Source organism: Protopterus annectens, chromosome 1.part1, assembly GCF_019279795.1.
Source record: "Protopterus annectens isolate FY-2018-M chromosome 1.part1, PAN1.0, whole genome shotgun sequence".
NCBI lineage: Eukaryota > Metazoa > Chordata > Ceratodontiformes > Protopteridae > Protopterus > Protopterus annectens.
The window spans coordinates 1035624144-1035641439 of NC_056726.1; the positions used below are offsets into that span (position 1 = coordinate 1035624144).

Genomic DNA, 17296 nt, shown 5'->3' on the forward strand with positions numbered 1-17296 from the left:
TACCCCAACTAACATCCAGACCAAAAGGCAAACAGGTCATATAGGCAAACCATTCAGTACAAACTACAAGAACAACCTAGACAGTGAAGGACATCAAGTGTTTCAGCTACATGGCTTCTGAATGTCCATGATGTTTTTACTTTTTAAGTCTTTATGGTTATATCCAAAAGAATAAAGTCAAACCCCACTAAAAGCAACTAAAGAAGATAGGAAAACCCCATTTAAAAGTGAGATAATACATTTTACCTACATGTAGGACATGCTAGAAATTGCTGTGCCAGTAGATAAGCAACATATTAAAGAGCAGAGGATATGCAACAGAAGCTATGTATAATAAAAGGCCAGAGTCAGAACGTTTAAAACAGGGTGGTCATTCTTGCTGTTATAGCCAGACAGGAAGCTGACATAAGTGCCAGTAGTATCACAGAATAAGATTCCTGCTGTTCAAACAGGCAAGTCTTTGTCAAAAAGGCCATATATGAAATGTAGTGCATGGACTGCCATGATTACAGTCCAATATCATGAAAAAGACAACCTAGATGAATGCCAGTATTGTGCAAGGCCTGATGTTAACAGTGCTTTTGAACAGAGCTTAACCACTGTTAAGTACCTTTCTAAGTGCTGTTAATATCAGGTGAGATGTTAGGTACTTAGCATTAACAATACTCACTAAGGGCTTTACTGGCTTTCAAAGTCAGTAAAACACTTTGCATGTCTTTTTTTATGGCAAGTAGTTGTATATTGAGTAGATAAAACTCGATGCAATGCAAAGAAATGTGAAATGGGTTTCCGATCTTAACCACCCATTCACTCTCAAGGTAATCTTCTTGGAATCCATGTCTCAAAAATAATGTGGTTAGGATCGGTGACCCAATCAATATCATCTATGTAGAAAAATTCATACTGATGAGTAGAGTTTTGTTGTGAGCTACCAGGTAAAACAGATTTAATGTAGCATCATACTAAAGCTCTGCACTGAGGGAAGAGGGGTAAATCTTAAACTAAATAAAACATGAGTAGCCATAACAAAAACAGCAATCAAAAAAGTTAAAAACATCCAAAAAAACGTTATTGGTGAGTCCTAAATGGAATTGAACAGATCAGTTGTGTTGGTCACTGATATAGATTGTTTCATACAATTTTGTAATGACTTTCAAAAAAACAAATGTTATATCCACATTTGATATATATCCATAGAAAGATTAGACAAAGCAAAGTTTATAACCACTTTAAATACAATCGAAGTTACTGGTGATTTTCTTTACTCCTGAAAGCACGGAGGGGACAGCACTGTCCACCTATCAAGACCTTTTTCATTACACAGTCTTATCCTTTGGACTTCACTGAGCTTCTACCACTGTTCAAATGCCAAGGCATGATGTTCTTAGACCTCACAGCAAGCATACAGCTGTGTATCTTGATGATGAAGTCAATTACTGAGAAGATTTAGATTCAATGTTACCAAAATTACAAACTGTGCTGGACTGTTTAAGATATGCAGGACTTACAGTAACAGCTGCAAACATAAGTATGGTATGACAAAAGGCACATGTGACATGCATATAACGTGAATGGGAGAGGGATAGTCAGATCCCAAACAGACATAGAGGCTGTCAATAACTGGAGATATGTAGTGTGAATCATCAGGTGGAAGCATTTTTAGACACAGCAGGCTACTGTAGAAAGTCCTTATACAACTTTTGTACTATATGCTATCCTCTGACAAACCTTACAAAATGTAAGGCCACTGGCACACTATAGCAGTGGCATTTTGAGAGCCACTCAGGGCCCATGCCTTCAGGGGACCCCTTGGGCTGACCAGCAAGCATAACTAAATTACTTTTTTAAAAACTAAAACCATGCATCCACTGCAATTCTGCACATCTGTTCCCCTTGCTGGTACTGAAAGAAAAAAAGCAGGTGTGAGCAATGTCTCAGATGTTGCTGCTTTAAACTTTTTTATTATTATTATGTGTCTGCAAGAGGAAATAATCCAGCACCAAATATGAGAGCTGAAAGACTTGCCTACTAGGAGGGAAATAAAGCACATTCTGCATTACTCACTAGGATTCTTCCATTTATTTACATACAGAGATAGAGAGAGTGAGAGATACTGCGAGCCATGTTCAGTGAGAGAGGCAATGGATATGCTTTTTTTCTTTTTGATTTTCCTGTAGATCTTTGAGGAATTTAGTAATTTAATAATGTCTGGCTTTAGAGGATGTATGTTGGTACAAAACTTTAGCTTTATTAATTTTTAAATGAATAAAGAGTAATATTTAAAAAGTGTCCCTGATTTTGGGCTTGTGTCCCTCCACCAAGTATTTTTGGTTTTATCACTATTTCTTAATTAAAGAAGATGAGAAAGTGGTTATTAGTACTGCTGTGGATGAAAGAAACATGCTCTGTTTATTTGCTCACTTTAAAACCTGAAATTAAAGGCGGGTGAGAATTTGTGTGAAATAAACTGGGGGTATTATTTATTTTTTAATACGCTGGCAGTCAACCAGATGGGGAATATCTGTTCTGAATCGGGAGAGCATCCCGTGTTCATTCACTCAGTTCAAAATCTGGTATTAGAGGCTGTTGTGGGTTTTTGTAAAATAGTATGGACTATTTGTCTTTTTTAATAAGCTTACATTCAGTTTGATAGGAGGAGGCTAACGATTTTGTGGATGTCACCCTCATTTGCTCAGTTTACAGTCAGGTATTAAGGGCAGGTGCGGATTTGCATGAAATAAACAAGAATGCTTATAATTTTTTTAACATATTGGCCATCGACCAGATGAGGTGGGGACCAACTACACTATTGAGAAAAGCAACCTGCCCGGTTGATTCATTCTGTTTAAAATTTACTTGGCATTAAGGGCTGGAGTGAATTTATGTGAAATATTTTTAAAGTGTTAATAATCAACCCAAAGAGAGTGAGCTCATGGATTTGTGGCCAGAAGGAACTTCTCCTCCTTTAAACATCTGGCATTAAGGGCTGGGCTGATGTGGATTTATGCAATGTAAACTGGAATATTTATCTTTTGTGTGCGTTTTTTTAATAGGCTGGCAATCAGATTGAGGAGAGGTATGTCTAGATGTTTTCTGGATGAGAACAGCTTGCTTTCAGTTTTGCAGTTTAAAGTCTGGAGATTAAGGCTGGTGTGCATTGGTGTCAAATAAGCAGGAATAATTACTATTTTTTTAATACAGGAATAATTAATATTTTTTTTAATACAGGAATAATTACTATTTTTTAATACAGTGGCAGGTAATCATAAACAAGAGTGGTAGCTTGCTGTGGATAAACAAATCTTGCCCTCTTTATTTCTTTAAAGTCTAGCATTAAAAGCTCATGTGTATTTGTGTGAAATAAACTGCATTATTTCCTATTTTTAATTTGTTCACAGCCAACCAGATTGGAGGAAGGATAGCTGTGGAATAATGTGACTTGCCCTCTTCAGCTTCTCTGTTTAAAGTCTTGTATTAAGGGCTAAGGCATTTGTGTGAATTAAGCCGGAATATTTATAATTTTTAAATGCTGGCAGGCAACCTGATTTTGGGGGGGGGGGGTAGCTGCACTGTGGATGAAACCAAACTGCCTTCTTCATTTACAGAATTTAAAGTCTACTATTAAGGCAAACCTGCAATTGTGCGATATAAAGTAAACTGGTCACTCCTTCTGTGAAACAAAATTGAAACCACCCATCATTTCACATAATGGGCCAGATTCAGAAAGCCTCCGTGTAAGAGTTATAACTCTTACACGGAGGCTGCAGTTAAATGGTGTGATGTCAGCATGTCATGCATATGCATGAGGTGCATGAGGCATGCTGAATCACACTGTAACTCTTACACGGTCCGTGTAAGACAGAAGGGGGCGTGTCCGTTGGCTAAGCCCTGCATGCGGACACGCCCCCGGAAGACTATAACGGCTGAAAGTAAACAGCCACGAGGAAGGCCATGGAAATGTGATTAAACACACTACACAATACATGACCCCACAGACCAGCAATGTAAAGAGTGAACAGATGTTATAAAATGAAAATAAAAACTGTTTAATTTTTTTTAAACCCCGTAAATGTTTGCTACTGTGTGCGCTTGTGTACGCGGGTGTGCTACTAGCGCAACTGCAGTTAGCAGTCAGTGGAAAAGGATATAAGAACTAAATATGCAAAGTAAGCCAAGAAGTAATAGCATAGCGGTAGAGTTGTCGGCTTAAGAGCAGGCAGGCAAGGTTCGAGCCCACACAACAACATTTTTTTTTTTTGTAAATAAGCACTAAAAAGGCCCCTGACAGTATTGTACAACTGTAAAAGTATTTCCTTTTGTAAAATGGAATGAAATGGAGCATATATTTCCAAGTAATACAAGAATACAAATCGTTAGAAATGTACTGAAAGCTAAACTGCAGTGAGACAGAGTGCCCGTAGCTAAGTAGCGTTTCACAATCTGCAAATTGCTTGCTCAGAGCTAAGCACTGGTTTAACAAGCTCAAACTGTGTGCAACTAGCTGTGCTTAGTTTAACATGTGTGTTACTAGCCAATTAAGTTGTAACCCAGCGCACACCGTTTGCGCGACGTGCCCACAAGCTAACCGGGCGCGTATCGTGAGCTCTGCGCAAACGAGCGCAGACCAGGTTTTAAGTGCTTAAAAGTGCTTTTGGCATGTTTGATTGACAGGTCCTGAAGTCATTTCCAGACAGTCATAAAAATTAAAATTCAGTGGTCAGATTCGAACCCAGGATACCATGGACTAGAGTCAAGGTACTAAACCACTAAGCCATAACAGCAGTACTTAGAAATGCAGAAATAGCATATATATAGGATGTAATCCAAAACGGAGCATGATAAAGCAGTGTCTGTGAAGTAGATACAATTCTAAACTGGCCAATCATAGAAATGTGCGGGAAAATCGGCATATATAAGCCCCATAGGTGGGAATACACAGCATAAACGATTGTAGAATACACCTGCAGGCAGAATGAGTGGAGTAGGGGAGGGACATTGCTTTCGAGCACAGCGGTGGGGCGTTGAGGAGTCCAGATACATGGTCTGGCTCCTAGTTCACCATCATGAGGCCCAACTCATGCAGGGCCAGGTCTCATGGGGAGCGTACAGGGCGGAAGCATGGGACCAGTTGGCTCATGATCTTACTAGTGCTACTGGGATTCCACGCACTGGTGAGCAGGTCCGTCACCACCATGCGGACCTGAAGCGACGTAAGCAAGACCAGTTGACCCAATGGATCCAGGAGGCCCGGGATATGCCCAAAGCCCCACTACTGAGTAAGTTACATTTTACTTATGTATGTAAGGAATTCAACTAGCTGATACCATGGAGATGTGTATCCCAATATTACTTGTTTTGTATTACAGCTGCAGGTGTCTGGTCTATGAATCGACAGACACATGACCGCAGACTGGTGCGGCTGTGCCACCATGCAGGTTAGTAACCCCACCTAGTAGTTGTAAATAAATATTATAGTGTGGCATGTAGCAGAGCACTGCAGTGTATTGCTTAAAAGTAATAGAATGTGCAAGCAGCAAGTAAAAGTCTGCAAGTATGGCTGCAACAAGTTCATCAGTATGCAAGTGAAATTGGAAATATAAGTGATAGAAATAAATAGTGCTGTAATACAGATGTCCCACCATTAATTAAATGCAGTATAACCTGCAGTAGTCTCAAGAGTACAGCTTCAGAATCTGAGGTAATCACATGTGAGATATATCCCCTGTTGAAATGCTGAATCATGACAGAGGTGAGGCTGCTTGAAAGTGTTGGAATCCCCACAGGTCTAATATGTGAACAAAGCCTAGAAGTACCAACCTGAACTGTGAAATTGCAGGATGTGTGAGAGTGACAGAAAGGGTCATGTATCAATGAATAAATTAGTAATAACACCTGAATATATAAGTTTCAGTGTGGTTCTACAGAACTAAATGCATGTGGGAATTAAAAGTTAACATCCCAAACTGATTTCAGTGTGTCTGACTCTTGAATGTTCAGGCCAAAATCTGTATATGGTGATCACAGTCAGCAATTTGCAGATAGAATGAATGATTGTCTGACATACTAAACATCCATAGTTGTCCCCTGCCCTGTCATCAAAGTGTAGCAGGATGATGTATCTGATCAAATTCAAAATAACTAGGATAGTGATGTATCTGTAACAGGTCTAGCATGACAGTCAAGTAAAAATCATTTGGAAAGTATCACCCACAAGTTAATTGTGTTTCTATTACAAATGTATATCAATGTATAATTTATGAATGTGTCATCATTTTCTTTCTCCACCCCACCCTATAATTGCAAATTAAAAAACCCACTAAATAATGGTATGTGAACATTTCATTAACCATGGACATTTGTCCTGTTTCAAAAATATATGCATGTCTGTTGTTGCATGTGCCCTGGTCATACATGCAAACCTGATGGCCTGTTGCCATTAATCAACCCTGCATGTTGTTTGATTGTGTATTTCCATTCAAATAATGCATGTGATATTGATATGCCCGTTGTTCAATGGTGCTAATATCTGGGTGTTTGTTTAATGGGAATGCCAATGCATGCTGTTACAACTAATTTGAATGGAATAATATGCCACTAACCCAAACTAACATAACATACACACAAACCTAGAACGCTTGGGAAGGCAGGTCCCAGCGGACCCACCTCTCCCACCTCAGCTGGCGAGTGCACCTGGCACTAGTGCCCAGGCCGGACCCTCCTCCGTTGGCCCTGTGCCACCTTCGGGTGGAAGCGCTGCAGGGGATGGGGCCCGTCCCCCTCTGCAAGCGTGGCCGGAGGAGCACGTCCACTCACCCTCCAAGGTGTCCGGTCTGTGGTGCGAAGGGAGATCCAATCCTGGGCTGTGAAGGAACAGTGGCAACTGCCTATGGGTGGGGATATCAGTTCCACTGTTGCCATCTGTGGGCTCATGTGTCTTGGATATCCCAACCTCCGTCCCCGTCAATTGTGTAACCCCCCACATGTGTCATACACCGCCCCTGTATGCGTCTTGTCTGTCTTGTCTGTTAACCTACCTCCCCAGCTATACTGACTACCTCACCTGACATACCACTCTCACCTGATAAAAAAACAAAAAAAAGGGCACTCTGTACCCACAAAAAAATTACGCCCCATACATAGCTGTCCATGTTGCACACATGTCCGCTGGACATCGAAACTGTTAACTACAATTGGCTGTACAACAGGTATTAATGTTGTCCTGACACCTCTCTCAGGGGTGGAAGGTTCCAAATGTCACACCAAATTGCATACAAATGCACAGCTGTTGCTGAGAAAGACATGGGCAGCTATGGGCCTCACCTACATCCTTCCTGCAAATACCAAGCTTGTTTCCCTACTGTCTTACCCTCTTTGTGACCCTTTTTTCACCACTTTCCTGTCACCCCTTTTTCTTTTCTTTTAAAGAAAATAGCGCGGGTGTGCACTTGTGTGTGCGGAGCTCACCGCTAGTGCGCATGCGTGAGCTCCGCGCAAATGAGCGCAGACCTGGTTTTAAGTGCTTAAAAGTGCCTTTGGCACTTTTGATTGACAGGTCCTGTACTCATTTCGAAAGAAAAATAAATTCCCACTGTCAGTCTTGAACACAGGACCCTGATAACACTAGTTTGTATGACCTACCACTAAGCCATGACTCGCATACAAGAGCATAGTGCTAAAATAAATATAACATGTAATAGTAGGAATCAATATAAAGGCAATATAGGATGTGTACTACCCAAAGCATGTCAGGTAGATTTTAATGCCTGAATTACTGGATTCCCATACCAGTTTAGTGTTCACAGAAACAGCCCTGCTAATTGTTAGCTTGTACATAATAATGTAAGGTAATGTTCATATATGAAAGTATTATATGTACACACACACACACACATATATATATATATATATATATATATATATATATATATATATATATATTAATACATGTGAAATATAGTGGTAGGTGTCAGTATTCACACACTCACTACAGGAAACAGTGAAAATAAATGCAGCAACCACAATCTACAACACAGCCTGATTCCTGTGAGACTTAATAACCCTTTTAACTGCGTAAAGGTGCCTTCAGCACTTTGATTGACAGGTCCTATACTCAGTTTGAAAGAAAAAAAATTCCTACTGTCAGTTCCAAACCCAAAACCTTGGTAACACTAGCCTGTAAGACCTACCACTAAGCCATGACTCTCATACAAGAACATAGTGCTGAAATAAATATAACATGTAATAGTAGGAATCAATATACAGGTAATATAGGATGTGTACTACCCAAAGCATGTCAGGTAGATTTGTAATGCCAGAACAACTGTATTCCCATACTAGTTTAGTGTTAACAGTAACAGCCCTGCTAATTGTTAGCTTGTACATAATAATGTAAGGTAATGTACATATATGAAAGTATGTATATGTACACACATATATATATATATATATATATATATATATATATATATATATATATATATATATATATATTAATATGAAATATAGTGGTAGGTGTCGGTATCCATACACACTCACTACAGGAAACAGTGAAGATAAATGCAGCAACCAGAATCTGCAACACAGCCTGACTCCTGTGAGACCTACTAACCCCTTTAACTGCTTAAAGGTGCCCCCAGCACTTTGATTGATAGGCCCTATACTCAATTTGAAAGCAAAATATAAGCATACTAGTAGGCCCTACCACAAGACCATTGTAACACTAGTCTGTATGACCTACCAGTAAGCCATGACTCTCATACAGGAATATAGTGCTAAATAAGTGGAACATGTAATAGTAGGAATGAAGATAAAGGCAAAATAGTATGTGTACTACCCTAAGCATGTCAGACAGACTTTTACTGTCCCAATTACTGGATTCCCATACTAGTGTAGTGTTAACAGAAACAGCCCTGCAAATTGTTAGCTTGTACCCAATATTGTCAGCTAATGTACATATATGAAAGTATGTATATGTACACATATATATATATATATATATGTATATATAGCAATACATATGAAATATAGTCGTAGGTGTCAGTATGCATACACACTCACTACAGGGAACAGGCGAGAGAAATGCAGCAACCTGAATTTACAACACAGCATGAAGCATGAGAGACGTACTAACCTTCACACTCACAGAACACTGTCAACAGCATACCAGCATGGTCCACGCTCTTACAATCTGAAAAGGCAACGCCTATCTCACATACCCTTTTATAGCACTGTCCTGAAATCACAGTGAGACATGCAATCAGTACACTACTGGCTGCATGCAATTAGCAAATGCTGCCTTACAATTAGTGCAGAGGCCATCATAGGTTCATAGGTTCATAAGTTCATACTAGGCTATCTGCCCAAGGGCATTTATAAGCCTAGCCCATAGTTATTTGGCTTTCGCCACCCCTTTAGTTTGAATAAAACTATGCCTATTATTTTGCTGTGCCTCTGTCAAGCAGTGACACTGAAGTAATCCCTGGGGTATATCTCTGATCCCCCATCCATTGGTCAAGATTCCTCTTGAGCAAGGCCAGCGAGGTGCTCTGCCTCACATGTACCGGGATTTTGTTCCACAGCATAGGGAGTCTCTGGGTGATGAATCTGTCCCTCCAGCACGTTCTATTAATAACCGTGTCAAGGTTTAAGTCTCCCGCCCTTGTGGTTCTGAGGGATCTAGATTGTTTGAGGTGAAGCATATTCATCAAATCAGGGTTTGACATGGCCTTATATGTCAGGCACAGGTCACCTCTGAGCAAGCGGTATGAGACTGAATAGAGCTGGAGTTCTTTCAGTCGGGCAGCATAAGACATATTTTTGAGACCCTTTATCCTTTTGGTGAGGAACTTTTGGGGCCTTTCCAGCTGCTGCAGGTGTCGGGTCAGATACATTCGAATTGGGCATTGTACTCAATCATAGGTCTAATGAGTGATGAGTACAGGGGACGATGACCTCCCTTGATCTAGATGTGAATCCTTCATGATCAGGTGGGCAATGTAGAAGGTTTTCCTAACTACTTTAGCAACATGAGTGTCAAGCGAAAGGCTACTGTCAACCTGGGTCCCCAGATCCCTGATGACTTCTTCTGTGCTCAGTGGATTGCCACCTATATGGTAGCTAGGGTAACCTTGTTTTTCGAAGGGTATGACTATGCATTTCTTGGCATTTAACTTTAGGCCATGGCTCTGGCACCAGTTATCCGTTTCTGTGAGGCCCTTCTGAAGGATATCTGTGTCAGATGTGTTTTACTATGGCGCAGTTTGCAGTCATTTGCAAACTTTGTCAGCCATAACCCTCCTGTGTTTGCTTGTACTTCAGAAGAGTAGATGCCGAACAAGAGTGGACCCAGGACTGAGCCCTGTGGGACACCACTTGTGACAGGCTTTGAGTCTGACATGGCTCCAGCAACTCTGACCCTGTGGGTTCTGTCACTTAGCCAGTTTGCAACCCATCTTGTGATGTATGGGTTTACATTCAAGCTGATGAGTTTTTGATGATACCTGAGTGGGGTATTGTGTGAAGGCCTTTGCCAGGTCAAGGTAGGCTGTATGGACTGCCTTTCCCTCATCAATGGCCTTGGTGACTGTCTCGAAAAAGTCAACCAAGTTTAAAAGGCATGATCTGCCTTTGACAAAGCCAAACTGGGTTGGATCCAAAGTCTGCAAGTTCCCTATGTCTTTATTTATGAGTTCCATTATGATCCTCTCCATGGCTTTGCAGATAAGGCTTGTCAAGCTAATGGGACGGTAATTTCCAGGGTCGGTGGAGGCACTGCCCTTGTGAAGTGGGACCACAGTCGCCGTGCGCCACTCCTTGGGTACGTATCCTGAGGTGAGGCTAAGATTAAACAGCTGTCCTAACTGCGGGTTTAATTCCTCATTGAGTTCGTGAAGCACACAGCCGGGGACACCATCCGGTCCCATGGATGCTGTGTTTTTTGCTTTGGAGAGAGCAGTTCTCACCTGGGCGTTGGGAGATGTTTGGGGGGCTACAATCCTCTGGAATAGATATCTCTCCTTTTGGGGGGGGGGGAGAAGTTTGCACTAAACCTGTCAGCCAGTATGTTGGCAATGTGTGTAGGTTCAGTAATCTTCACATCATTTTGAACTAATTCTGAGCATATCTGGGAGTTTCCTCCTAGGTTTCTAACATAGCTAAAGAAGGCCTTATGATTGTCTTTTGAGTCCTTGGCGATTTTTCTCTCAAAATTTGCCTTGGATGATTTTATGAGAGCTCTTAGTTTTTTACTTATAATGATCAAAGGTGTCTTACCTTTCAAGGATTTTGCTCTATCTTGTAGTAGCTTCCTCCTTTTGTTGTAGAGCTTGTTTATGGCTGGGGTCCACCAGACTGGACGCTTGCCTTTGGTACAAAGAGTCTTAGTTTTGTTTGGGATTGCCTGATCCATGCAGTCCTGTAGGTGCTGGTAGAAGGCATTTGTAAGTGATTCAGCGGTTTGAGTAATGTTTACCACTGGCTCAGGGGCCTTAAAGGAGACCACACTAGTTTTTAGAAGTGTGAAGTCGGCTTTTGAGAAGTTTTTCACTGTGGTCTTTTTTATTTCAGGTGGGGGCAGGATGAGGAGCTCCAGCGAGATTAGTTTATGATCTGATCTCACCAGTGAGGGGTATACTTCCGGTGTTGAACATTGTGATCCCATGTTCGTGATGATGAGATCAAGTATGTTTTCTCTTCTTGTGGGGATGGTGACTAGTTGTTCCATGGCATTTGAGTTTATGAACTCCAGGAACCTTTGGGCTAGAGTGTTTGGGCTTGAGTAGTATTCCCAGTCTATATTAGGGTAGTTGAAGTCACCTAGTATGATGGTGTTTGGAGATACATTTATCCCCTCCATTGTTTTCAGGAAGGCCATGTGAGGTTCCTGAGTTTGAGAGGGTGGCCTGTAACATGCTACAAATTGCAGAGCAGTCTTGCCTATGGTTAATTGCACCTGGATGGTCTCCGATGCATCGTGGCGTTGCCACCAACCTTGAGGTGTGGGTGTCCTTTATGAATATGGACACCCTCCTTTCTTAGTGTTGTCCGGATTTTGGGGCCGGAATGCATGATATGAGGTGAAACCTGCTAGTGCTGGGGTGCTCTCAGGAGCCTTGAACCAGGTTTCTGTCACAGCACAGACATCGATGTTCTCCATACTGAGAAGGGCCTCGAGTGCGTGCATCTTGAGATTGAGACTTCTGGCATTGAGCAGCATTACCCTTAGTTTTTTTACTTTTTTGTGTTGTAGGGTGGTAGGTTTAGAATTTGAGCCTTGCCTAAAAAAGGCACTATGGGGGTGGCAAGAGCCTTTGCCAATATCCGGAAGCCTAAGGGTGACAGGTGCAAGCCATGGACCTATGCAGATACCTACAAAAGCATCCAGTACCCACACTCCACACATGCAATACAGTCATTGCACAAAACCTACTGAGAAAGAGAGAAAGAGATAGAGAGAGAAATAAAAAATATAAAGACAGCCAGCAGCAAAACCAGCAGCAGCAGCAGCAAACAGCAAGCAGCAAGCAGCACCACTGACACAGCAACAGCTGCCACAAACACAGGTAATACAAAGTAGCAGGTTAATACTGTGTTCACTGTGACACCCCCAAATGTATCATAGTTCACTATCTATAGGTATGTCCATGAGATAGGTTGTGTGTACATAGTCCTGAAATATATACATATGTAATATTGCTGTACATGTTGCCCATACTTAAAACTTCCATAGCTTAGAACACAAGGCCAGTTGTGCATATGATGCAGTAGTTCCCAGGGTCAGTAGAGGTTACTCCTCATTGGTGTGGGACCACTGTGTATGTATGGCACTGTTTGGGTACATATCCTGTAGTATGGCCAGGGATTAATATCAGTCTGTAATGTGGTGCTCTATCCTCCAGGGGTGAATGCAGCACACATCCAGGGATACCATTTTGTAACAGTGATGCTATGTGTTCTGCACTGTTGAGGGTGGCCCTCACCTGGACATGTGAGATGATAGGGAGGTTACAGTCATCTGTGATAACTAATTCCACTTGTGTAGGAGAATGGGGGGGTACCTGCACCTAAACTGTCTGCAACAATGTTGCCAATATCTGTGCATTTGGTGAATGTGAAGCATCCTAACACTGATGACCACAGATGCCTTGCCTTTATGTGAATCTGCCTGTGCTGCAGTAGCCTCCTGCTATTGTTATACAATGTGCCTGTATCTGTAGTCCACTGGACAGGATAAATAAGTGGTGTGCATACGGTCTGGGTTAGATATGTGTGTGCACAGTACATGCACTATGTGGGATGTCTGTGGTAAGCTTTTGCAAAGGGGCCAGCAGTGTGTGTTGTGGCTTCCACTGGCCCAATGGGCTGCATGGATAGCATCACAGTCCTAACTAGTGAATAACTGTGTAATTACATGCATACATAGCAAGGTAGTGTACTGTGCTTGTGGTGTTGTTGGGATATGTATATCCAGGCTGAGTAATGTGTGTCCACATCACAGGGTTGGATGGCAACACACATACAGTATGTAGGGATGAACACCCAGAGTGTTTCAGATGTGTCGCCTGTGCAGAAATATCTGGCCATTACCTGTGAATCCCCCACAACACACACACATGCAACATATGGCAGAAGTACTATAGCAGTACACATAGGTTCATAGGTTCATACTAGGCTATTTGCCCTAGGGCATTGATAAGCCTAGTAGAATGTGTTTGTCTTTCGCCACCCAATTACAATTTATGCTGCTATGCCCTTTTCCGACATTAGTATACTGTGCCTCTGTCTAACAGTAACATAGAAGTGATACCCGGGGTACAACTATGATCTCCATCCACTCATCCAGATTTCTATGGAAGAGAGTCAATGAGGGACTCTGCCTAACCTGTAGTGTGAGTTCATTACAGAGTGAAGGGAGCCTCTGGGTTAGGAATATGCCCCTCCAGCATGTCCTATTTATGTCAGTGCTGAGGTTCAGGTCTCCTGAGTGTGTGGCTGTATGGGACTTTGATTTCCCGAGGTGCAGCATGTTCATTACTTCTGGGTTGGACATGGCTGTATATGGCAGGCACAGATTGCCTCTGAACAGGCAGTATGCCACTGAGTCCAGCTGGATTTCCTTTAACTGGGCAGCATATGGCATCTGTTTGAGCCCTTGATCCTCTTGATGAGGTACTGTTGGCCTTTACCAGTTGCTGTAGGTGTCTGGTTAGGTACATCCCAAAAGGTGCATTGTACGCAATTATAGGCCTGATGATGGATGAGTAAAGAGGCACAATGACCTCCCCTGCCGTACATGTGAATCCCTCATGATTAGCTGGGCTGTATAACATGTCTTTCAATCCACGTTGGCCATGTGGTTGACAAATGACAGATTGCTATCAAGTTTGTTCCCCAGGTCCCCAATTACGTCTTCTGTACTCAATGGCTTAACACCTATGTGGTACTTTGCCACCAATGTGGAGGTGTGGGAATCTGCGTTGAATATTGATACTACCTCTCCTTTGTTGTCTGGTCCAAGTGTTGGGGCTGACAAGAATGGTAACAGGTATAACTTGGTAGTGCTGGTGTGCTCCTGGGAAACCTGAAACAGGTTTCTGTTACTGCACAGATATCGATGTCCATAATGCTAAGTAGGGTTTTGAGTGCGTGTACCCAGAGGTCTAGACTTCTGGTGTTGAGTAGCATCACTCTTACTTCCTCATCCTTTGTGATACGAATGGATGTGGGTTTGCCTTATGAGCCTTGCCTAATAAAGGCACTATGGATGTAGCAATAGCCTCTGCCAAAATCCAAAAGTCCAGGGGTGACAGGTGCAAGCTGTCCCTAGCAAAGCATTGTGGCTTGTACAGCATACCACCCCAAGATGACAGGCATTGGCTTACCTGTGAATGACACCAGTACGTCAGTCAGTTGTTGGAAGGGATCATCTTGCCTTGATATTGTGGCATCATTCTTGGTGAGGGTAAGATGCTACTCAAGGTCAGGGTCACACTGTCTTGGGCTACATGCTCAGAGAGCTCCTTACTGTCTCATGTCATGTAGTCCAGGGAGGTATGTGTCAGGTCATTCACACTAGCATGGACATTGAGTGAGTCATACCTGTACTTGCCTTGGAGTTACTTGAGTGTTTGTGTTATGTGGCGGGTCGTAGTGCCCGACAGGCTGCACACTGTGACCCTCTCCTCGTTAAGCCTGGTGAACGTGATGTCAGTGTGCCTGATGATAGAGGCACCTAGTACAGGTGTATGAGGTGTGTTGTTTACTGTTAAGGGCTGTGAGTGTTCAGCACATTGGCTTTGTGAGATATGTGTTGCACATGTTTGTTTCTGTGGTAGTGGTTGCTTGGGTGTCCGCTTTGGAGGTCTCTGCTGCGTAGGCAGACCTGTAGTCTGAGCCTACGAGTATGTTTATGTGTGATCATGTGTTAGTTTTGCTGTCGTGGTAGGTCTATGTGAGACTGGAAGTGTAGTGAGTGTGGTTTCCTTCTCCACCTGACTGGTTATGTCAGTATTGAGTAGAGAGAGCCTAGCCTCCAGTTTGGTATATGGTTGCATCACTCACATGTGTTTGAATTTGTTGTTAGGAGGAGGGGTTGTCTGTGTACATGCAGCTGTTATAACATTGCCTCTGGATTACCACACCACCAGCTGGACTGGGAGGAGACTGACAACTGACCTTTGGACATGCTAGAATACTATTGTGAATTCCGTAATAATTGAAAACAAGGTCCAGTGGGGAGTGAGGGTGTACTGATATTACCTACTACTGCTGACTGATATAATAGCTTCAGTGAGCAAGTGCCAGGTAACTTAAGTGCAATGTGTTACAATTAAGTAAATGCAACAATGACAAGCAGTCACTTGCTGTCATGTGTAACAAGGAAATACGTACAGTAAGCAATGCAGATATCAGTAGTGAGTCACAGAAGTGCTGAGAAGCTGTGTATTATGTGGAAGTAGCGTACCAGTGAAATAACAAGCTAACAAATAACAAGCATATAAACAAAGCTAGATTCAGGAGGCTTGGATGTAGTGTTTGCTACAGCAAACAAGGTGTACCAATGTCAGTAAGATACAGCTCAAATATGCAGGCACTATAAACCTGAAACCAGACGTTCTCAGCTATGAATGGCAGAGTACAGCCTATTCTCACACAAGAGTGCAGACCACAAACCTTGTTAATGTTAAATAACTGGCCTGAAGGCCAACTGGCTATACCAGAACTAATACACTTGGACACTGGGCTCTCAATCAGCAGTTCCCAACTTCGAAGGATGAAAGCTATGTGTCCTGCCACCACAGTGCTTGCCACAAACCTCCCTAATGTAAAACAACTGGTCTGAAGGCCAAGTGCTTAATCCAAATGACTTAGAATGATAGCTACACTTTAATCAAGTTACAACCAAGCAGTAATAAGTACAATTTAATACTCCCTGTATAGAATGTGTACCATGTATTGCTGAGATACTATGCTGATAACCTGTTTGTGTACTTTTCCAGGGGAACATGGCTCCGAAAAGGAACCCCGCATACTCTGCTGCAGAGGATAAAGTGATCCACCAGAGCCTGGTGCATGACTATGCCATCCTGTTTTCACGCACCACTCAGAATCAGCAGGAGAGGTCTGCACTGTGGCAAAATCTTGTTAGCAGGATAAATGATTGGCATGCATGATAGGACATATGAGCAGGTGAGACATCACTGCAGTGATTTGATTATAAATGTCCGCCAGCGTGCTGCAGATATCCGCAGGCAACAGGTTGCCACAGGTGGGGGGTGGCCACACATCCCCCCTCACCAGACAGGAGGGGCTACTGCTAAGTGTTGTGGATCCAGCCCCAGAACAACAACAGCATCAGTCGTGCATCATGATGGAGGTTGGATCCACACAGCAGCAAGACACCGAGCGTGCAGGTAAGATTCCATATTTATTTATTGTTATTAGTTTACATTTGTTGACCGAGATAGTCTAGCTGGATATATGTCCATTTTCAGTAGAGGCCTGGGGAGAAAAGCTCCACACATAACATAATAAAGGCAGACAGACAAGTTGTTAATACAGACATCCAAAATAATAGAAATATAAACCAGCTTGTTAATTAAATCAACATACATTTAAGGAACTCAAACAGTTTAAAGTCATACACAATGTACTGTCGGTTTCAAAGCAATTCTACCTAAAACATAACGGTTATGCAATAAGGCAAAAGCCATATAGATAATAGTTAAAGCTCAGAAGGGTACAGAAGTAGAAGGAGTATGAAAGATAAAATAGTAGGAAAAAGGCAGGAGGCAAGAAG

General features: G+C 42.3%; 1 protein-coding gene across 1 annotated transcript in view; it reads right to left on the bottom strand.

The window, feature by feature from the left end:
- LOC122815307 (deleted in malignant brain tumors 1 protein-like) overlaps positions 1 to 17296 on the bottom strand; it is a 567314-nt gene that overhangs the window by 35498 nt on the left and 514520 nt on the right. The window contains 1 exon segment of the mRNA XM_044087692.1: positions 7300 to 7320. Coding sequence (XP_043943627.1) covers positions 7300 to 7320 — 21 coding nt within the window.